The sequence below is a fragment of the Orussus abietinus genome, unplaced genomic scaffold, assembly GCF_000612105.2.
Source record: "Orussus abietinus isolate OABI.00-Male unplaced genomic scaffold, Oabi_2.0 scaffold18, whole genome shotgun sequence".
NCBI classification, from domain to species: Eukaryota; Metazoa; Arthropoda; class Insecta; order Hymenoptera; family Orussidae; genus Orussus; species Orussus abietinus.
Window position 1 is genome coordinate 394,409 of NW_019396011.1, and position 20,933 is coordinate 415,341.

The 20,933-nt window shown below is 40.6% G+C and overlaps 5 protein-coding genes across 12 annotated transcripts; 3 read left to right on the forward strand and 2 right to left on the reverse strand.

The window, feature by feature from the left end:
- The first annotated feature begins 59 nt into the window (after positions 1 to 59).
- On the forward strand, positions 60 to 8,493 carry LOC105700327 (dnaJ homolog subfamily C member 5). 3 transcript variants are annotated; one of them, XM_012426079.2, is made up of 7 exons: positions 60 to 223; positions 877 to 1,015; positions 1,254 to 1,406; positions 1,492 to 1,623; positions 3,645 to 3,701; positions 4,274 to 4,442; positions 6,144 to 8,493. In XM_012426079.2, the coding sequence occupies exons 1-7, from the start codon at positions 204 to 206 to the stop codon at positions 6,203 to 6,205; spliced, it is 732 nt and encodes a 243-aa protein (XP_012281502.1). In that variant the 5' UTR covers positions 60 to 203; the 3' UTR covers positions 6,206 to 8,493. The 3 variants fall into 3 exon arrangements, with proteins under 3 accessions (XP_012281502.1, XP_023290283.1, XP_012281503.1); XM_023434515.1 differs by having other exon boundaries at positions 3,648 to 3,701; XM_012426080.2 differs by lacking the exon at positions 3,645 to 3,701.
- A 442-nt stretch (positions 8,494 to 8,935) lies between these two features.
- LOC105700388 (MOB kinase activator-like 3) lies at positions 8,936 to 11,277 on the forward strand. Of its 2 annotated transcripts, XM_012426190.1 has the most exons (6): positions 8,936 to 9,099; positions 9,323 to 9,473; positions 9,592 to 9,819; positions 9,901 to 10,016; positions 10,099 to 10,278; positions 10,847 to 11,277. In XM_012426190.1, the coding sequence occupies exons 1-5, from the start codon at positions 9,055 to 9,057 to the stop codon at positions 10,264 to 10,266; spliced, it is 708 nt and encodes a 235-aa protein (XP_012281613.1). In that variant the 5' UTR covers positions 8,936 to 9,054; the 3' UTR covers positions 10,267 to 10,278; positions 10,847 to 11,277. The 2 variants fall into 2 exon arrangements, with proteins under 2 accessions (XP_012281613.1, XP_012281612.1); XM_012426189.1 differs by having other exon boundaries at positions 10,099 to 11,277.
- Positions 11,278 to 11,372: 95 nt separating this feature from the next.
- Positions 11,373 to 14,282, reverse strand: LOC105700387 (mitochondrial-processing peptidase subunit beta). Its single transcript, XM_012426188.2, has 7 exons — positions 14,129 to 14,282; positions 13,446 to 13,664; positions 12,957 to 13,342; positions 12,684 to 12,877; positions 12,433 to 12,602; positions 12,074 to 12,328; positions 11,373 to 11,960 (listed from the first exon to the last, which is right to left on the reverse strand). Exons 1-7 carry the CDS (start codon positions 14,195 to 14,197, stop codon positions 11,820 to 11,822), a joined length of 1,434 nt encoding a protein of 477 aa, XP_012281611.1. The 5' UTR covers positions 14,198 to 14,282; the 3' UTR covers positions 11,373 to 11,819.
- On the forward strand, positions 14,283 to 18,188 carry LOC105700320 (ATP-dependent RNA helicase SUV3 homolog, mitochondrial). Of its 3 annotated transcripts, XM_023434495.1 has the most exons (15): positions 14,283 to 14,764; positions 14,925 to 15,157; positions 15,229 to 15,451; positions 15,545 to 15,713; positions 15,780 to 15,891; positions 15,984 to 16,114; positions 16,202 to 16,515; positions 16,582 to 16,723; positions 16,809 to 16,967; positions 17,042 to 17,221; positions 17,296 to 17,444; positions 17,502 to 17,623; positions 17,736 to 17,816; positions 17,907 to 18,013; positions 18,097 to 18,188. In XM_023434495.1, exons 1-15 carry the CDS (start codon positions 14,688 to 14,690, stop codon positions 18,154 to 18,156), a joined length of 2,259 nt encoding a protein of 752 aa, XP_023290263.1. In that variant the 5' UTR covers positions 14,283 to 14,687; the 3' UTR covers positions 18,157 to 18,188. The 3 variants fall into 3 exon arrangements, with proteins under 3 accessions (XP_023290263.1, XP_012281480.1, XP_023290262.1); XM_012426057.2 differs by having other exon boundaries at positions 17,739 to 17,816; positions 17,907 to 18,188; XM_023434494.1 differs by having other exon boundaries at positions 14,637 to 14,764; positions 17,907 to 18,188.
- Positions 18,140 to 20,896, reverse strand: LOC105700321. 3 transcript variants are annotated; one of them, XM_012426060.1, is made up of 4 exons: positions 20,812 to 20,896; positions 20,290 to 20,436; positions 19,131 to 20,211; positions 18,140 to 19,051 (listed from the first exon to the last, which is right to left on the reverse strand). In XM_012426060.1, the coding sequence occupies exons 1-4, from the start codon at positions 20,863 to 20,865 to the stop codon at positions 18,399 to 18,401; spliced, it is 1,935 nt and encodes a 644-aa protein (XP_012281483.1). In that variant the 5' UTR covers positions 20,866 to 20,896; the 3' UTR covers positions 18,140 to 18,398. The 3 variants fall into 3 exon arrangements, with proteins under 3 accessions (XP_012281483.1, XP_012281485.1, XP_012281482.1); XM_012426062.2 differs by lacking the exon at positions 20,812 to 20,896 and adding an exon at positions 20,661 to 20,772; XM_012426059.2 differs by lacking the exon at positions 20,812 to 20,896 and having other exon boundaries at positions 20,290 to 20,776.
- Positions 20,897 to 20,933: the final 37 nt, after the last annotated feature.

Sequence of the window (20,933 nt, forward strand, 5' to 3'; positions counted from 1 at the left end):
ACTAAAATATTGAATCGACTCGGCGGTGCGTCGGTCCGACAGGTCAGTGCGCGTATTTCGCTAGCGACAGGGGGGTCGAGATGTACGCGTGAGGCGGGACCCAACGTAGATTAAATTCTCAGACCGTAAGTCTCGGTGTCCACAGTGATACATCTCCAACTACTCGCGGTTCGACTAGCCAGAGAAACGGGCACAAACTCAAGATGGACAGGAGAAAAATGTCGTGAGTATCGGTCACGTCGAGCAAGCACGTCAGACTCGGGCCGAAACGTTCCCGCGGTCTTTCCGGGCCGAGAACCTTGATACCGTTGGTGGCGAGAATCGGTTCGATCGGTTCCCCGCCCACGATTTATCGGGTCGTTGAGCCTCGATTAGGCCGAATTCTCCTAAGCGAGACGGCCATCGAGTAGGTTAACCCTCACGGTCTCGTCATCGGTGGTTCTCTCTTGCCGCCGATTACGGTACCTCGCTCGCTGGCCCTAGCACGACCCTTTTATTTAATTTGCCGAGCTTAATCGCGTTGTCGGCTGTTGCTCCACTCGGCTGATTATTGACACTGACAGGCGCCTTCGGTGCGGCCTTGCGCTCCGATTCTCGCTCAATGGTCTTCTTCCTTTTTGGACGAATTTTTTACCAATTTTCGGCGCGCCCCACCCACGAGTTTCTGCCATTTCTATGATTCATGATCCTTGAATGTAATCTACCCACTTATACTTATTATTAGTTATATCGTGGCCGTTGTAATATCGAGCATGTTCTTTGCGATGGATCTTCCCTTGCGGTTTGACTATTCGATGCAACATGTTCTCATTCCAAGCTCATTTGTAAGCTTTCAGATTTCATCCCGCTATCGTTGATTTAGCTATCGTTTTACAGAACCTCGGGGGATTCCCTGTATCAAATTCTTGAAATCCCTAAAACGGCAACAGCCGAGGATATCAAGAAAGCCTATAGGAAGTTGGCGCTGAAGTATCATCCTGACAAAAATCCTAATAATCCAGAGGCGGCGGATAAGGTGATAATAGTTTGCATTAAATTTCTAATAAAATAATTGCAGCGTTCTTAAAATGTCTCTTAAGCAAGGGTATCATTTGGAATGAATCTATGCTAGACTTTTACAGATACTGAATACAATGTATTTTCAGGTGTTTATGCATATTCATCTGTCATGTTTATTGTGCAAATGTAAAAATCTGGGTTATTAGTGACATAGCTATTTTAATGGGAAATAAAATTAAATATTATGTTTACAGTTCAAGGAAATAAATCGAGCACACGCAACGCTAACGGATTTAACCAAACGTAACATATACGACAATTATGGGTCCCTTGGCATTTACGTAGGCGAACAATTTGGTGAAGAAAATGTAAATGCCTATTTCGTTTATACTTCAGGCTGGTGTAAGGTAAGAAAATATGTCGATAATTAGAAAAAAAGTTGGTCAACATTTGGATTATAAATTATGACTGCCATCTTGTATTATACCATAGGCCCTCCTTGCATTCTGCATCTTCATAACCGGATGCTGTTGCTGCTGTTGTTGCTGTTGCTGCTGCAACTTCTGCTGTGGCAAGTACAAACCGATGCCACCGGAGGACAGTGGACAGTACCATAATTTACAGGTTAATGAAATTTATACTTTTATCGGTAAAAAAAAATACCGACCACTGTGGATCAGAGATTCCAAACCAAAATATTACAATTTTTAAAGCCTCCGTCGCGATAGATTGTGCCGGTAGTAACGAATAAGTCAATCCCGTTATTCGGGAAATCAGAATTAACATTTTAACCGTTTCGGAATAACGGCTCAGTTGTTTTGTAACTAACATTATCGGAAGGAAAGGAACATGACCCTAGGGTACCGCAAGCGGAATTCCCAAGTGAAATATTATTACGGTGGTAGGATCGTTTTACAATGTCGGCGTGGAGTCTTTTGTAAGTGATCAAATTAACTGATTACTTGTCAATTGTTACTCCATTCGCGAAACGTACAAAATTTCTTCTTTTCCGATTAACATCGTGAGACATGTGTCCAAGCTCCGTTCCTGTAAACGCAACGACTGCAGCGGGCTCGGTAGCTAGATTAGCTAGATTAAAAGCGCTTTCTACATAAACCGGCATGAGAAAAGAAACGAGTCCATTTATGCTGACCTATGAATCTGCTACTCAAGTTTCTTTAGTTTTTGCCAAAGCTTTGCTCATAGAAAGGCATCTCGTTGATCGTTAGGCGAATGCGGGTGATTTTTGCCGTCAACCTCCGGCAAATGGTCTAGACGCTTCGAGGTCTTTTTCGCAAAACCGTTCGCTTCGCTCCAAGCGTAACCACCGCATGCTCGCTGAATTTCCGCAATGTCTCTCTAAATACCGCACATCCGATGACTCCAGAGAACGACGTTTCACATGTAGATTGCCTGAGTTTTGCGTAGTGCCTTCTAAAGTAGTTAATGGAATGCTCGAGGGGGAAGAAAGGTAAGTAGGCTTTCGGGTCGATCGACTCGTAACGCTCGTCGTGGACTCTCGTAATCTATGCGATTTAAATTCGCGATTGCACAAATGTCGATCGATTCAAATCGACAAATTGATCTCTTACCCTGTCTTCTGACGTTGGTGAGTACATCTTCGGTGGATCATTGTTTTCCCCTTTTGGAATCTATCCACGAGGTCACGTTCGCGTATAAAAAGATAGTCCTTCTTCGCACATGCACTTCATCCACACCCTGTATTTGTTATGGAAAATCTAATTCAGGTCTTGCCGGCGATCGTTGCGGAGATAATTCTTTCTCACTTTTTAATAACGATCTTATTTGCGTACTGCTCGGAATACGTTCCATGATTTCGAGAAGTTTAATCCTAACGTCTACGCGTCTCATATCGTGTGTTTGCGTTCACATGTCTCACATTAAAATTCGGAATCGCATGCCGACAATCCGTTGTCGTTACATTCGGCCCAACACCTATTCGTTTATATTTATTTCCTTCTATCTTGATCACGCATATCGTCGTTACCGTATCCACAGCTCTCGGATCCAGATAAGAACGTTCATTTTCATGTCTTTTCATCCGAACGATTGGAGGTACGAAGAGTTGAAACGCTTTTTTTTTTTTTTTTTAACTAATTCGCGCCTCGACTGTAATTTAGTGTTCATTCAAAAGATTCAATCTCGTAGAGTTATTGATCCATTCTTGGCAGGGTGTTCTTGGCATTGGAATATCGTTTTTTGCCAAACGATTGACCTGCACGTTAGAGAAAAAGATAAAACAAATAGACGTAATGCAAAAAAAAATGAACGTAGTTTATTTCATTAAATGTATATCGGTTAAAAAGAACATGGCTCAACGTGCAGTATCGTAATCGTTGAGAGAGATATACCGGGTTTCGCTAGTCATGTCGTAGGCCTCGTTTACGCGCCTGATTTAATGAATTTATTTGCCAATTTTACTTGTGAATATTGAGGAAGAGGAAGGGCGGTTCTCCCTACCTCTCTCTCTCTCTTTCTCCTCTTTTTCAGTTTCTCATTCTCTATCTCTCTTTTCGGATCACCTTGCGAGTGCACGCAAACGTTTTCCTTGCCAGGCATGCGCTGCCCTCTTTTACGAGGCATTATAGATTAGCTGTTTTGTTTATGTCGTTATTGTATTATAGCAGGACCGGAATCAACAAGGCAATGTTGTGACGAATCAACCCCGTGGTTACCGCGAGGTAAGTACTCCATATCACAAATCATCCCCCTTTTTGCTAAGCATCTCCCTTATAAATGAAGCCTTACTCTCTTCGTCTCGGACGTTTTTACCATTTTTTGGCACGTTGGATTTGACGCAGCGCTCTTAAAAAATTCCTCTAGAGGCGTTCCAGACAATGACGCTCGTTAGGATCGAACGATTTACTGTACATTGGGTACAACGGTGGATATGAGTACCTTCCCATCGTGCACTTACACTCACCGTATCCGCAGGGAAGGCATTTATGTCCGCCACCGCACCGGCGCGGTATCTCGACGTTTTCGCGTTCTTCGACGGGACGATTCCGGTTACAGATCCGCTTACTCGTCGATAACGCAGGCAATCCTTCGCTTACTCGAAAGGAATTGGACATTATTCTCTTATTTTCTCGTTGTCGCGCGCTTCGATCGATTTCTCCCATCGTACTTACGCGGCTCTTATCCTGGCCGAGGAAGAGATAACGGATAGGAAATAATTGGGCCAGACGACGTTCGATTGAAATTCCCTGATCGGTCAACGGGAGGATTAACTCGATCGACGGTTCTCACGCAGGAGGACGAGAGCGACGAGGACCTGGTGACGTCGCAGCCGCAAGGAGGAGCGTCGCAAGGCGCCCAGGGTGCCCAACCGGCGTTCGCGATGCCGCCACCTCCGCCACCGACGACGGTCAACGAGAACACCACCTTGAACAGTGCCGGGGAGCGCATCACCTACACCACTGGTATTTTGCCTTTATAAACGTAGACGAGCGCTTCCTCCTTCCTCTACCTCGGGAGTTCTTCCTCCGTTTCTTCCTTTCCTTCTTGGCGGAGTCATGGACGAATCGGAAGTGGCCGAGTTTGCATGCCTTTCCGCACCTGCCCCTGGACCATGGATACCGCCAGACCTCGCTTTGCAGGGGAAAGGGGTAAACTCGAATGTACAATGTACCACATGAGCCTACTGCAAGGACTGGCGTACACTGGGTACGCGGAAACGCATCTGCGCGATTAAAGCCATTTTGCTTACTGAAAATTTCGGAGTGGCGGGTCCAACGCGAGGTCTAGGTGTCCGTGGTCCACCCATCGACCTGGACGCACGTGGACAGGGAACCTGAGAGTTCCAGGGGGTGCGGCAGGTGTAGACACGCGTCCGCGTTCAAGGTCTCGATCGATCGCAAGACTCGCACCGAGGACGTTTCGAGGGTGCGACGCCTTCTGTACATACGAGAATTATGGAAATACCTATTGAAAGGAAGCGACTCGGCTGTATACATTTTTTTTTTTTTTTTTAAGTATATGCGAGCATGATAATAGATATTTTCATTTGGCAGGGTTACGTATGTGTCGGATTACGTTGCTCGAATTTGTACTTTAGTATTCGTTCTGTTCGTTTGTCCGGTAGTTTTATTCCCATTTAACTTCGCTGTTTTCTTCGCATTACATTTGTGTATTCGCTTTGGTACGCACTCGTACTCGTTGGCTGTAAATACATTATAAGTGCACGCGTAAAGGGGGACGTGGAATTTCGTGGACGAGCTCGTGGCGACGCTCGCGTCCACGTCGTCCCGACACTTTGCTGCCGTTCACGCGACGTAGTATTTTAATTAATTAACTAATTAATGTACTAATTAATCGGATAGATTTTTATTCGATAGAATGCGCGGAAGATGTCTCAGATCGTTAGGTTACTCGTTGCCTTTAGCTGCTTAAATAGAGCCGTATGTTTAAACGCTGCGCGTACATAGACAGAGATGACGTCTTTTGATTTCTTTTTCGATACATTTCATCGCACATTGGCGAGACTCGTCTCGCGGGAGATCTACTCGAAATAAAGGCGACGTTATCGATCGAATGGCTATCGACGGGTCGAAAGTGCGTTACGTACTTCACCCGTACCCTTGTATCGCTAAAAAATAAATCATTAACTTCGTCACGTGTCGCGTTGCCTTTGATCTTGTACGAGTACCTTGACGAAACGGTGTCGGTTGTAATTTAATCGGATTCGAGGTTTGCAGAGTCGATGTCGAATCCTTATCGATAAAGATACGTCCATGGTTCATCTTTGCGCGCCTCTTGTATTATTTTCTTATATTCTCTATTTCTCCTCTGAATTTCTTCTTTCGAGTGAGTCCCATTTTATTTCCGTTCGTCGTTAATTGGTCGTCTTTGATTTTCGCAGGCCTCGTGGAAGACCCTGCACCTCCTTTCTCGAATTCCATTCTCGGGTATCCGAATTCCGTTTCCAACCGAGACGAGTCCAGTTTCGGGGACCGATTCTAACTCGATAGTTGAAAGCTTTTCGCGAGCCTTGTCGCCGGATGGTGCGCCATTTTTCGTTGAACTTTAATTTTTCCTCCTTACGTAGTTCATCCCGTAGTGTCTGCTCGAATTAATGTCTGCCTATTTCCACGAGGCGAAAGAACGTTTTAACCCAGAGACAGGCACCAATCCTTTCATAGGACCCAACACCGGCTCGGCACCCACGGGGCCCAACAAGTGGTAGTCAAGGACTCGGCCAACTCTAACCGACCTACGCAACTCGAAGTAGCTTAAAATTCGTCGACATCACATCTATAAATCCACCGCGAAGTAGCGTTCACGTCGGTCGTCGGCGATCCGTTCCATCGATCGTTGAAGGTCGCCGCTAATTCTTAATCATGGTTCCATCCAGCCGCTTCCTCGCTTGAATGCACGATTAATAAAGTCCGAGCTCCCCGTTAAGGGGACACGAAAGTGCCGTCAAAGGTCTCGTTGATCAAACTTTTTTAAATTCTTTATAAAACGTGAAATTTCATGGGCCTCCGGATCTTCCCCGTGGCCTCTGTATTCACGTTGCAAAGTTTCAAACGATTCGGCACACCGAGTTCGGAGAAGAGTTTCATAAACGAGACCTCTTCGAAGTCACTTTCATATCGCCTTAAGATCTCGTATCGAGCAATTGAATGAGCCGATCATTCGTTACGACTCCAATGGAGAGTCGGTAGATTTTTGAAAGGGTATTCGTTCCCTTTTGTTCCATGAACGACGTTCACCGACGTCGGTGAAAGAAAAAAAAAATGTCTCTCTTCTCGTTTGATTAAACGACGTCGCGGTCGGCGTCGTCGTTATGTAGAAAGTGACAATACGCTCGAGAGGTGCGGAACCAATCGCAAACGAACGAAGATAAGGAACGTGACGATTTCTGACTCCGATCGGGTAATTGCGTGTCAACGCGTCGCGTCGTTTTCGGGAATGCTACTTTGTGCGGAATTTTGCATCCGTAGGAGTTATCGAGTACGATTAAGGGTTATTATTAAGGCTGTCCGAACGAGCCGGGCCCGATAGAACGAAACGATCATTAGTGGATTCCTCAAAGCGTTCGGATCATCCGTTTAACTTAATCGTTCGATCGAGCACGCGGCGAGGTTTGCTTTCTTCTTTTGCTGAATTCCTCGAGAAGGTCGTGACTTTTTTCTTCTTTCGGCGCGCACTCGGCCTGCGTTATTTCGAATAACCCCGCGACTCGGATGGGCCTTACCTCCGAGTTCTATCCAGTCTCGACGATCTCTCGCGTCGAATCGAAAAATCTAAAATGCGTCCCCTCGGTCGTGCGAGCGTCTTCATTTTTTTACCGTTTTTTTTGTCCCCTCTTTCGATCGGAGAGCCGCGGGATCAGCGATATAGCCGATCGATCGAGTAGGCAGTAAGTGTTGGCGAAGAAGGGAAAGCGAAATTTCGTGTCCGCCAAGCAACGATTAGACGAGACGTAAAGATTATAGTTTTCAAGGGGTCTTGGTAATTCGTGGGTGTTTTCGAATAGCTATGATACACGTATATGTGATATATCGATATATATGTACATTATTAGGCCGGCATGTACGAGAGCAACACTCGTACGCGGAAACGGCAGAAAGAGAGCCCGGTCGAATCTCTTAATCGAGTTCGTTGACGTTCCCTTTTCCCCCCGTGCCCTTTTCATTCAATTATTTATACGTTATCGACGATCAACGTTGCCGGCAACCGTAATTCGTACGTTTGTCGATCGGTATTCTAAGCGGTCGCGTTGATACGACAGAAGTTAGGACGTTTCGATGTACTTTGTAATATATGAAGATATAGTTACGATAGTTATTTAATTCGGTACAGTGCGGTATACTTTTAAAGAGACAGGTCTATACATAGTGCATATATGTACAAGCCTATATACGAGTATTAACCGGATATATCCAGTGTGCCCGTCGAAGGCACTTCGCATTTAATCGCCTTTTTCTCGAGTATGCATACATATACTTAGACGATTGAATTAATATTTAACGAGTACTTAAAGGACGCGCGAGATATATTCCTTTGGGTACCTTATATACACCTGTATGTATATGTGTATGTATAATGCCGAACGCGTAGATATTCCCCTCGTTAGGTTTCCGCTCCCCGTTAGTCCGAGTTAAGAGCAAATGTATAGTTTTCTTTTAGAGCCACGTTCCTTTGATCGACGTTTCACGGGTTTGAGTAATTCGTAAAATGGAAATCCTTTTCGAGGCGCAACTTGTACTCGCGAGTTCTCGGACGAGTCGTCCGTTCTTTTTACGATTTTCCACGCGCTCTCGTGTTTTTTAGTCCCGCGCAAATCCAATTGACGGAACGCGTCGACAAGTGTACTTTGATCCTTATACGCTATAAGTCATAATATACATACAAGTAATTTGTCACTTATACGGTTATGTGACTACAGATTGTACTTAAGTAGGAGTCTCTGTAAAATCATGTATTACGAAGCAAGAATTGTAAATAAACTAAAGACCTGTAACGGAAGGGTTATTCGTTGCGTTCGTTCGGCTTCGCAGTACCTTACGATGCCCTACGTACGCAACGTACGTACATGTGCGCACCTGACGACTTATGCGCACCTGTGCGGCATCACTAGTGGTCACGCGCGTGCGTGATCAGACGCCGAATCTGGAATCAAGATGGCGACGTCGTACAACCTTTTGAATTCTCTGACTATTGGGGGTTAACCACAATTAACCAGTTGTAACAGTTCCATTCATAGTCATTTATATATCTTGTGTCTTCTTCATTTTATGACTCTGAAAATATTTTGAACATTTCACGTCCGTTGTTCCCATAAAGGTCATCGTAAATTCACGAGTCGGCAGTTGTGTACATTTGAAAAGCGCGCTTATAAATGGAGTTCACTCGGAGTACGTTTGGATTGGTCAGACCTTTCGACCGGTAAATAAACGCGATAAGCGGTTGGGGAAGGTTCAACACCTCCAAACTTTAGTAGATTTTACTCTTTATAAACGTTCGCGACTTCGATCAGTTGAATAAAAGTGCTAATCAAAGCGGTTAATTTCTCGTAGTTTATGTAAAATGACCGCGTTGAGTGGATTCGTCGAGTTCTTCCAAAAAGGAAAGGTAAGGCGGCATTCTTTAGGAAAGGGTTACCGGTCCTAACCTATATGCGGTTATTAACGTAATGTGAATATAGAAAAAGGAAATACTGCTTGAATCGATATTTTTCAACATATTTAAGACTCTGCTATTTGATTTTTAATTTTTAGAGTAATATTTAAAAATGTCATTGGTAGGTAATACAGGTTACGGGCATGTGTTAAATTTTTTCTGTCTGCGGTTTCAGACCTTCAGACCAAAGAAGAAATTTGCTCATGGAACGCTTCGCTACTCGCTTCACAAACAGGCTCAAGCCTCTCTTAATTCTGGAATAAATCTGAGAACGGCGGTTAAATTGCCAAATGGAGAGGATTTAAATGATTGGATCGCGGTACATGGTACGTTGGAAATTTTATGATGCAGCGCTTTGTTTTTGTATTATTGTTTATATTAAATTTATGTGTGGAAGACAAGATAAACTATAAAGTCGTAACAACAAAGAATATTTTGTTTTAGTGGTGGATTTTTTCAATAGAATAAATCTTATATATGGGACGGTCTCGGAATATTGTGATTCTGCGTCTTGTCCCACAATGAGCGGTGGAGCACGATTCGAATACTTATGGGCTGATGGGGAAAAATATAAAAGGCCAACTGCTTTACCTGCACCACAATATGTCAGTCTTTTAATGGATTGGATTGAAGCTCAAATAAATAATGAAACGATATTTCCCGTATCAACTGGTAAGTAAATATTATTTGTATTAAAAGAGTATCGGAATATTTGTGATAGAAATTATTAATATCAGATATTTTCCCTGTCAGATGTACCCTTTCCAAAAACGTTTATACCTCTTTGTCGCAAGATTTTAACACGCCTGTTCAGAGTTTTTGTCCATGTGTACATACACCACTTTGATCGTATTGTAACTATTGGTGCAGTAAGTAAATTATTTGCTACACATTTACTATTCTACTTGTAAAAGGAGAGTATATTCAGGCTTTTTTTTTTTTGTATTTTAGGAGGCTCATGTCAATACCTGTTATAAACATTTCTATTACTTTGTCACGGAATTTGATCTAATACATTCAAAGGAACTGGAGCCCTTAGCAGAAATGACATTGAAAGTATGTCGTGATCCCACAACACCCGTACAAGTCACAGCTTTGACAAACAGCAGTGCAAGGTAGTTTATCGAACAGGTAAGAATGCTTTAACATCAGGTAAAATGTTAGAATACTTCATTGGAGCACTTGTTACTTAAACCAAAGTATAGAAAAATGTGGAGGAGAAGTGAGAAGAAATAGAGGAGAATTGGTTGCAAAAGTATGCAAATTTGTTGTGGAACAATATAAAGGATGTTCAGTAAAATGTATAAAAATTGTATTTCCTGGAGCATCATCCATAGTTGTCATTTAGCTGGATGTACATTACTCAAAATCGCTCATAATATTTGTACATTGTTACAATACATCCTCCAGTTATTAAATGGGTGCTGTTCCTGAAGTTTAATATATAAGTAAATTATTTTATACATAAGGGACTAATTAGTACGATGAAGTGAACACTACAAATAATTTTTGTACATTTTACGGAAGGCATCCTCAGCTCACTCTTTAATTATATGCTGTATCTACATTACAATATAACGTAAATTATATCCATTTAACTGAACTCACTCTCTAGATCTCCACGATTGTTTATTGAACTTTTCGTATACAGTAAAATTTTACATTTATGAAAAATGTATTTGCTTAGTATTACTCGTAGATTAATGCGAGGATATTTATTCATGCGGATGTGTTACCGAGAATTAATTGAAGAAGCAAAAGAGAAGTAGATAATTTAAGTGTACTATTTAATTCGTTTACATTGAACCGGTTTCAAGTGATATAAAAAAAAATGCTTTAATAACGCATGTACTTAAAGGTTTAACAGACATCGTTTAAGGCGTATGTATTAAGTGAAAGAAGGTTAAACTCGACATAATTCAATTCTGTAGACAAATGTAATACTCGGAAACACTTATTTTAGAATTATTTATATTATTTAGATAAGTATGTTTTTAATCACCATTTATGCAGGAGCAATATTCATGTTACAAATTACTTTACTCCTACCATCACCAGTTGATATTATAAAAACCCTGTACTTTTTTATCTTCTAGTCAGTATTGAATGAAAGTCTACGTAAAATTGAAATCATATAGTTAATTCTACAAACATATACGAACTGTTATGGCGAATCCTTTAATATTAGAGCGACCTTTATTTAACACGGAAGCAGTAGGGGGCAATTAATGAAACCCTTGACACGGGTACTTTTATTTCACCAGGTGATTCTTTACAATGACACGTCATGATACAATCACTTCGGACATTGTTAAGCGCTTATAAATATTAGCATAAATGTTGATACGTTCTGACAACGCTCAATATCGTTGTCACTATACAAAGAGAACAGAAGGGAACGGTGGATGTTAGAGACGACTCTTTTATGCGATCCTTTTAATGATTGGATGTAAAGTACATACTGGACTGTGTGGAATATTATGTGATGATAAAACAATGAGACTTAAGGAGAATGCACATAAGTGGCACTTTAGTACACGCCACAAGATCTGCACATAGTGGTGTATTTCTATCTCCGGTATAGTCGACGTTTTATCGTGACACAACCGTCTCTCTCCTTTTCTTTCTCGACTAAAAAATACACATCGACAAATTGTACACGATGAGGACGATTATATTCTAATCCAGTACATGCTACTACGGATGCAATTGTAGTCGGGTAAGTTCTCGACGGGGCCAACTGCTGCTATGACAGGACATCGGTCGTAAATGTACTTCATACCGACTTCTCGAATGTGTTTCGCCGTCACGCTCTAGAATGATTAAATTTTCGTCGTTATTTATAATTGCGATATATCTCGAGATGACAATGACGGCGATTAACATCTGAAATTATAATCTCCAAATGAGTACAACTGCGACTTACCTCTATCCTAGCCTCGAGTTCGTGCAAAGGAATACGGCGGTTGTAGCAAAGCATTTGACGGCCGATATCCTCACAGATTGCGGTGGTTCCGTCCAATTGGAGGAGCATGTTTGTCTTAAGTATATTTTTAGCCCGGGTAACTTCTTTTTCTGTTACTAGTGAACATAGACGCATCCATTCGTTTTGAACGTTCCATAACATGTCTTCGCACTGCATCGGATCACAAACAAAGTAAATGCCCCACAGTCCAGTATCCTAAAACGAATAAGATTTCGATTAGTGGTTCAATGTTTGTTATGTGAGAGATTGTCTTTAGCTTAATAACATGTGACGATATAGTTAAAAGAATAACTCCACACCTTATAACAGGTATTGAAGCTCTGATAACTGTGGCATAGACCACTTTCTGCAGAAGCCTTTGCCAAGTTGCTGGCATTATTAACACCTCCACCTTGACTTCGGTCCCAAGCTCCTACCAGCGTGTTGGCCACCATAAGTGGAATATTATCTGCATCCGCCCATCCGACACCTTAAATGCATAAGATATTACAAGCTTTGTTATATTTTAGATAAGTAATGATCGAACAATAATTACAGTTCAATTGCTTACCTTCAACCGCGATGGCAATATGAGCTAGAGGTATACTGTCGTCCCGCACGCGTATCTCGGAACCCGTGTATCGACATGGTACTAATTTGGGAGGTATCTTGTCGTAATTGGGACCCGTCATTTTGCCAAAATGCGTTTCAGCGAGCTTAACCAATTCCTCGTGAGAAACACCACCAGCTCCAGAAAGGACGAACCTAGTCCATACATTTACTTTTACGTATAATTTATGCAACCATTGATATGCATAGATAATGGTAAATTCTAATTACTTGCCTTGGTGGCCCATAGTTATTTTTTACATAAGAGACAAGGTCACTTTTGGAAATGCTCTTAATGTTTTTGGTGGGTCCAAGAATTGTTCTTCCTAATGCAGTGCCTTGATAAGCGGTAGCATGTAGATGATCGAAAACTACCTCTTGTAAATTCGTTTCTACCTCTTGCATCTCTCGTAAAATGACGCTACGTTCTCTCTCTATTTCGCTTTCACCTAATTTAGAATTTTGTATAATATCGCTAAGAATTTCTATTGCCTTTGGAACATCCTGAGACAGACATTTTGCATAAAACACAGTCTGTTCCCGACTCGTGTATGCATTTAAATGAGCTCCCATATTTTCGATCTCTAATTCCAAGTCCGTTTGAGAGCGCTTTGCTGTGCCCTATTAAAAGACAATATGACATATCTAGTTGTTGAATCTACAAAAAACTATTTAATAATGAATTACATGGAGAGGCTAATAAGATTGTGCAACTTTGTCTTACCTTAAATGCCATGTGCTCCATAAAATGTGCCACTCCATTGTTTTCATCGCTTTCGCATCTACTTCCAGCATCGATCCATAATCCAACGGTAGCAGTAGGTGCGCCACTGTCTTCACTGGCCACACGCATTCCACTGTCTAATATGGTTGTTTTTGTTGGAGGCTGGTTGATAAGCGTCTTCTGAAGAACCGCAGCAGTGGACCTCCATTGTTTCCGTGTCTGGTACAGAATCAATAGATATAAAACATTAAACTCGTGTTAATATTATAGTAATGATTCTTTCAGTATTAACAATTGCTAAATACTTTAGTCACAGTGCAACATCAGCTGATCCATAATATACAAATCCAAATAATTCATTGCATAAACTGGAGTAAATAACTCAGTATTCTAACATAATTATTAAATAAATTGTTGAGGCACCCTTTGATCTAGCAGGTGTAGAGATAGGCTAAGTCGAGACTCCAAAATAAATGTTTTATTTTTATTTATTAAGAATGAGACAAAATTTTATTTTATTTAGTGTATTACGTAAGGTATCACCTAAATGGTACCTTAAACAAATTCGCCCGTCAAGTAGAAAAGACGTTTTCGGCCAACATTATATCGATCTTTATTGAGAGAAAATACAGAAAGGAAAAAAATACCCGGGAAGATAAAAGAGAAAGAAGGTAACAGTCTACCTTGACCAGGCTGGTTTTATCGGAATACGTCCGCAATGCAGTACCAATTCGCAGCAGACAAGTCGCCATTTTGCCTAATGATCGAAGTGGGCCCTCACGCTTGCAGAAATTTAAAGGCTAGACTGGGTCTGGAGCAAAGAATAGCGGGGGGACAAAGAGTGTTCACGGTCTATATTTCAATTCGTTCCAAGTTATCTGAGCCGCTATTGCTTAAAGGTCGCGAAGCGAAACACGTTCACATTTAACGTAGCATGCTCCTCATCGTGCGACCATTCTGGAAGTTATATCCATGAACATACGAATATAGTTGTAGCATCTATCACCATATTACTTCGAAAATCTCCCGCGCATGCATTTTCTTCCTATGATACCCGTTATAAGAAACTGACTACTCCTTGGTGTCAAGTCTGTACGAATTGGTACAGGTTGTGTACGACCGTGGACATAACCTTAACAATTTAAGAAACGTTTACGGTTTAATTGTGATATAATGTTCTGTGTCATATAATTTTATTACACTGTTTCCCTTTTAATTGGCATAATATATTCACTGGAAGAAATGTTACCGACTAAGCAGTGCATTTCGTTTGCAATGATGCAAAGAAGTTCGTTGATCAGATCGTGTTTATCTAGCAGGTATTTCCGTCCACGGATTTTCATACAAAAATATTATTTGTCGGAATAAATTCCTTACGTGACCTCTAATAATTAAAATCAGTGGTAATTAATTCGATGTAACCTTGTGGACACCGATGATGTTAAAGTAATCACTGATTTAGTTCTCTTTTTCATTTAGGTTGCTAAAATCGAGTACATGTTTAGCGATTGCCACTAGACGAAAGAAAAATACCAGCAATCCTTCCGTGTCGTCGCTCTTTCAGTCGGTGCCTATTAAAGCTAATCCAGATGATATTAATGTTGGAGCAGAACTCTGTGGGACCTTCCAAAAGTCAGATTTGTTAAAATTACTCGTCTTATTCTCACAGCAAAAGGAAGTAAAGTCATTAGCATTGGAAATGGGTCTAGATAGTAAGTGATGGTTATCAAGGAACAATGAACGTTAAGGAAAATTTATTTTATTAGATCTTTGTTGTTTTCAGATTCTCTCTATCAAGAAGCTTTTCTCAGCTTTCGACGTTACTGTTTGGAAACGGAATCTTTACCGGTAGATCTTCATGTCGTAATAAGTGACATATTACAAGGTGCTGGACATATTGCCGATTTATTTCCATATTTTCTGAGACACGCCAAACAAATATTTCCACACATTGAATGTATAGATGATTTAAAACAAATTAGTGACTTGCGGAGTCCAGCAAATTGGTATGGCTTAGAATAATGAAATTTAATGAGCATGTGTAATATTTTTAAATGATGCAGTATATAAATTGAAATCATGACTGATATAAATTCTAGGTATCCAATAGCCAGAGCAAAGACCAGAAAAATCATATTCCACGCAGGTCCAACAAATAGTGGCAAAACGTATCATGCTCTTGAACGACTAATGCAAGCAAAAAGTGGCATGTACTGTGGCCCTTTGAAACTATTAGCAACAGAAGTTTTCCAAAAATGTAATGCTCAGGTTTGTTGATTTATTGACTTGAATCCATATCGTTTGATTTCACATGTTTTAATACTAAAATTACAGGGAACTCCTTGTGACTTGATAACTGGTGAAGAACGTAACTTTGTTAATGGAGAACAAACGCCTACAAATCACCTGTCCTGCACCGTTGAAATGGCCAGTGTAAATACCGAGTGTATGTAATTAACTATTCTCGAATGAGTAAGCTTTCTTAAATATCTAAATTACTTGGAATAAAAAGTAACGAATGAAACTTATCCGTAACAGGTGAAGTAGCCGTAATTGATGAAATTCAACTAATGCGAGATCCTGGTCGTGGCTGGGCTTGGACCAGAGCTCTGCTTGGAATTCCTGCGGACGAGATTCACGTGTGTGGAGAGTCTGCAGCAATAGACTTAGTACGAATTCGTTTTAACAGCCGTCACTGCCTATTTATGTTATCGAATATCGTATATTCTTCACATTGAGTGGTTTTACCTCAACAGGTACGTTCCGTGTGTCTAACAGCGGGTGAAGATGTAGAAGTTCGCAACTACAAGAGACTGACGGACTTGACAGTCGAAGACGCCCCTCTCCTTTCTTTGAAGCATGTACGTCCTGGTGATTGCATAGTGTGCTTCAGCAAAAATGATATTTACGCAGTGTCGCGTGAATTAGAAGCCAACGGAATAGAAATTGCGGTGATCTATGGTAGTTTACCGCCAAACACCAAATTGGCTCAAGCTTCAAAGTTCAACGACATCCATAATTCCTGCAACGTATTAGTGGCAACGGATGCTATTGGAATGGGATTAAATTTGTAAGTTTCTACTGATTGAAAGAAATGACAGGGTGCATATGTATGATGATATTATTCGTATGGCAGGCACATACGGAGGATTATTTTTTACTCTTTAATTAAACCTACTGTTAATGACAAAGGAGATAAGGAAATGGATACGATATCTGTGTCATCAGCTTTGCAGATCGCTGGCCGGGCTGGTCGGTATGGAACCCAATGGGAAAATGTAAGTTTATTATCTGCAAATTTTATCCATTAAACATATTTTGTCCAATGCCTAGGTAAAATGTCACATTGAAAATTAATTGCAGGGCTATGTAACAACATTTAAGGGACAAGACTTGACAACGTTAAGACATTTGCTTAGTCAAACACCTGAATCTTTGACAAAGGCTGGATTGCACCCAACGGCTGATCAGATAGAATTATACGCTTATCATTTGCCAAAGTCTACCTTGTCGAATCTAATGGTAGTATATTGGACCACTTGCGTTTTTCACTGCTTCATGTTTAAACCAAGTTACCATAATCCTTTGTGTTGCAGGATATCTTTGTTTCACTGTGCAAAGTGGACGATTCATTGTACTTTATGTGCAATATAGAGGACTTTAAATTTTTAGCTGATATGATACAACATGTCCCTCTTCCACTGCGGGCTAGATACGTTTTCTGTTGTGCTCCTATTAATAGACGAATGCCTTTTGTATGCACAATGTTTCTGAAGGTAACTTGAAACTTAGTATCCATTTTGAAACGAGAAATCTAATTTATATTTATTGTTACTTCTTTTTATTGTAGTTCACACGACAATACAGCAAAAACGAGCCAATCACGTTTCACTATCTATGCCAACACATTGGGTGGCCATTCGCGTCGCCTAAGACGATACTGGATCTGGTCCACTTAGAGGCTGTCTTCGATGTATTGGACATATACCTTTGGTTAAGGTACTCACATTTAAGAGTTCACTGTTAACAAAATTTTTACTTCATGAAATATTTTAGTTATCGATTCATGGATCTGTTCCCCGATGCCGAAATGGTCAGAGACATGCAGAAAGAACTGGATGCTTTAATACAAAATTGTATAATCCAACTGACGAGATTGCTCCAACGTTCCGAAACAGGTCTGGCGTGCATTCTTTTATGTAGCATTGAAATAACGGATAATCGTTAAATCGTTAAATGGAGGAATATATTGATTTAGAATTGTAATAATTAACGGTAATCGTTTTGAAGCAGGTGTCAGCAGTGGTGTAGCTGCAGTTTCTGATGAGGACAACTTTGAACAGCACACGAGAAAGCAATCATACTTCCGAGGTAACTTGGTAAAAATAATATTAGCTTAGTGGTAAAATAAAGTACTATTAAGGAAAGATGATTATTTAAGAAATTATTAATGTATTTCAGGACAAGAATCTAACACAGTAGGCAATGGTAAGCTGACAGAGAGATTATTGGCCCAAGGCTTACTCACACCAAATATGCTCCAAGAACTGCGGCGAGAATGGGTCGAAGTAAGTATACATAGAATTAAAGTATTAACTTACAAACGCATACATTTACGACATTCTACAGAATTATGGATTAATATTTGTAGGGCAATCACGGGGAGTCAAAGTTTACGAAAAAGCCAAGGAGAATTTTCAAGCCAAAATAAATGTAATTGGAAAATAACAGTGTAGTAATTGACCAGGTGTACATATTGATAATGCCAATGCATCGACGTAAAAAAGTGTATTTTTATAGCTCAGTACTTAAATTTTCGTTTCTATCCGAGGTTAGAATATTCCTAACTTAGATGTACACATGTGCCTACAGCTAACAGAAACAGGAATTTCTTCAACAAGAGGGAAGTAAGATGACTGTGCATATTATATATTAAAATTAAGCTCAGCTGAATTATCTTCCTGTAGTATCTGTAATTTCTTTTACGTCTTCGTTTTCAATTAAGAGAAACGATTCAATAGTACGCCGGAAAAGAGTGCGAAACTGGGGCTCAGACTTTATCCTCTGAAGATACCTCTGTATGATCCGCTTGGGAGGCAAAGTCATGAAATTGTTAAGCATCATGTATCTATACATGCCTGGAGACTCGATATAAAGCAGGAGGCATAAAAATACCCAGCTCTCCGAATACTGTGTGTTCTTGGTGTCGTTCTTCCCATCATGGGTAGCTCTCAGACACTCTTTTATCATTAACTTCTGGATTTCTGGCAACTTCATTGACTTAATGGCTCCCAGGATTTGTTTCTTGGACACTGTATACGATGATCGGAATTTGTCTTTGAAATCTTTGTTCGGTATTTGAAACCCCGGATCATGCCTTACTGTTTTTTGAAGGCCTTGTACTTTCGTTGGATTTGATGCTTCCAAAAGGTACATCAATTTCTTTGATCTATTACACGATCTACTGTTTTTTAAAGACTTGCACTTAGAGCATACCGCAGTTTCATTGTTGAGAATGAATGGACAACCTATGTGTCTCCATTTGTCACCTTCCCTATATGCCAAAGATGAATCAAATTGTTTAGGCATCTTCTTGTTAGAAATTCCTGTGAAAAATATTTTTATTTTTAATACATCACATATGTAATAACTAAATTGTTAGAACTAATTTTTACAAAGAGGTACCTGAGCACAAAGTTCTTTGATGAAACTCTTCAATGAATTCTTCAAGATCCGACAACGAACGAACTTTGGTACCCATATTATCTGACGTGAGATCATATATCACAGGGTCGATTTCAATGTTACCTGCACCACAGCGCATTAGCATGTCACTCTTGACAAATACTTGCTTCTCGATACATGGCATTCCATTTCCTAACATACCCAAGAATATATACATCACTGTAGTAGCATGTTTCTTGGATGCAACCATGCATGACCAGCCTTGTGGCAATACTACTTCGGTATAAACTTCTAAGAAGTCTTCAAAGAGCATGATTTCATCATCTAATAGGGCTTCGTTAGATTTATTGTCGTTTGAGGCAGTGAAATCTTTCACGTACAATATTTCATCCCTATTTGTCATGGTTACTTTGAAATGAGAGTTTGAATCAAGATCCTGATATTCCTTGTATAAACTTTTATTAATCATATTAACATCCTGTGTCTCTGAAGTTTTTACAGGTTCTTCTAAAATCATTGGTGTTTCTATTGCATGTGCAACTGGCTCATTAATTATAGTAGTCTCCATTGTAACTGGATCTTGATTCTCACTTAAAGCGTTTTCACCCGAACCGACATATGTGAACTCATCCTTTATACGATCCTTACTAATCGTATAATCGTTATGAACCTTTGATCCATCGTCAGAGTTCTGTACGCTCTCACTTAAATGGGTGTCCAGTGTATCAATGAACTCATCAGAGGCATTGTCTAACACCATGACGTCATTCCTGTACAAATTGGTATCGAAACGGTTCTCAGTCTCTCTAGAATTTTTACATTCTCCGTTGTTAACAGGAATGTCGTTACTTTTGTAACTTTCTACAGCCTCTTGGGAAAAATCTTCTCTAGGTATCAGAAAGGTTTCTGCTTCATGCCTCTCTCGAATACATGCCTTAGCTTGAATTTTCCCAGGAGGAAAAGTATTCTTGTTGACTTTAAATTGCACATAATCTTCCTCCTTATCCAATATGTTAGTTTTGGGTATTAGATTTAATTCCGGTACAGCATCTGGTTTTAATCTACATTTTTTATATTTTATCTGTAACAAAGGATTTGGAAAGATGTCTTAATCAGAACCCTTAACTTAATCTATGAAAATGCAATGCAGAAAGCTTACCGTGACTACATGTGGAGGAACTCCACTCACCCAGTGCGTAATGATATCGCTTTGATGGAAATGCTTACTGCAAATATACGTTCCATCTGTGACCATGTGATTTTCCCCAGCGAGGGCATCCTGCCATTTCTTCCGTATTTCTGGATCCTTAGGTGCGGAAAAGAAGCTGTACGCATTTTTGTAATTTGTTTCCTTGCAAAGCACGCACTTGCGCGTCATATTCGCATATTTCTAGAGCGACTTTACGCTCTCTGACGTGCCTTGCAACTGTCATCCGTAATTATTAACTACTCATTCCTTGAAATTCTTATTCAATTCCCATGTCTTTCCGATTCTACACATATATTTATATTTATACCAATCGCACTCACTGAGATTATAATTTTAGGTTATGCAACCGAACGACGATGAATGGAACAACGAGACTCGAAGAATAGAGAGACGAGATGGGAGATTGCCAAAGAGTATTAGATTGCTCACGGGCAGGTCGCGCGATCGTCCTCTTCGAGAACTCAAGCTTACGTTGAATCGCTGAGTTGTGCCGCCGTTGGAGGCGCGTCCGTTAACCGTCTGCATGCTGCACCGATGGCAGCACAGAAGGCGATCGTGTAACCCTGCCCGTGAGCAATCTCCCAACTCATCCC

What these genes read in the sequence shown, in the direction of transcription:
- LOC105700321 (XM_012426059.2), bottom strand. Translation starts at nt 20,508, where the DNA reads ATGACGCGCAAGTGCGTGCTTTGCAAGGAAACAAATTACAAAAATGCG. An exon ending in TTCCTCCACATGTAGTCACG is followed by an intron (nt 20,212 to 20,289) that starts GTAAGCTTTCTG and finishes CCTTTGTTACAG; the next exon opens with ATAAAATATAAAAAATGTAG. An exon ending in TCAAAGAACTTTGTGCTCAG is followed by an intron (nt 19,052 to 19,130) that starts GTACCTCTTTGT and finishes TATTTTTCACAG; the next exon opens with GAATTTCTAACAAGAAGATG.
- LOC105700320 (XM_023434494.1), top strand. Translation starts at nt 14,688, where the DNA reads ATGTTACCGACTAAGCAGTGCATTTCGTTTGCAATGATGCAAAGAAGT. An exon ending in AGATCGTGTTTATCTAGCAG is followed by an intron (nt 14,765 to 14,924) that starts GTATTTCCGTCC and finishes TTTTTCATTTAG; the next exon opens with GTTGCTAAAATCGAGTACAT. An exon ending in GACATATACCTTTGGTTAAG is followed by an intron (nt 17,445 to 17,501) that starts GTACTCACATTT and finishes GAAATATTTTAG; the next exon opens with TTATCGATTCATGGATCTGT.
- LOC105700387 (XM_012426188.2), bottom strand. Translation starts at nt 14,197, where the DNA reads ATGGCGACTTGTCTGCTGCGAATTGGTACTGCATTGCGGACGTATTCC. An exon ending in ATAAAACCAGCCTGGTCAAG is followed by an intron (nt 13,665 to 14,128) that starts GTAGACTGTTAC and finishes ATTCTGTACCAG; the next exon opens with ACACGGAAACAATGGAGGTC. An exon ending in TGGAGCACATGGCATTTAAG is followed by an intron (nt 13,343 to 13,445) that starts GTAAGACAAAGT and finishes GTCTTTTAATAG; the next exon opens with GGCACAGCAAAGCGCTCTCA.
- LOC105700388 (XM_012426189.1), top strand. Translation starts at nt 9,055, where the DNA reads ATGACCGCGTTGAGTGGATTCGTCGAGTTCTTCCAAAAAGGAAAG. An exon ending in AGTTCTTCCAAAAAGGAAAG is followed by an intron (nt 9,100 to 9,322) that starts GTAAGGCGGCAT and finishes CTGCGGTTTCAG; the next exon opens with ACCTTCAGACCAAAGAAGAA. An exon ending in TGATTGGATCGCGGTACATG is followed by an intron (nt 9,474 to 9,591) that starts GTACGTTGGAAA and finishes ATTTTGTTTTAG; the next exon opens with TGGTGGATTTTTTCAATAGA.
- LOC105700327 (XM_012426079.2), top strand. Translation starts at nt 204, where the DNA reads ATGGACAGGAGAAAAATGTC. An exon ending in ATGGACAGGAGAAAAATGTC is followed by an intron (nt 224 to 876) that starts GTGAGTATCGGT and finishes ATCGTTTTACAG; the next exon opens with AACCTCGGGGGATTCCCTGT. An exon ending in GACAGTACCATAATTTACAG is followed by an intron (nt 1,624 to 3,644) that starts GTTAATGAAATT and finishes ATTGTATTATAG; the next exon opens with CAGGACCGGAATCAACAAGG.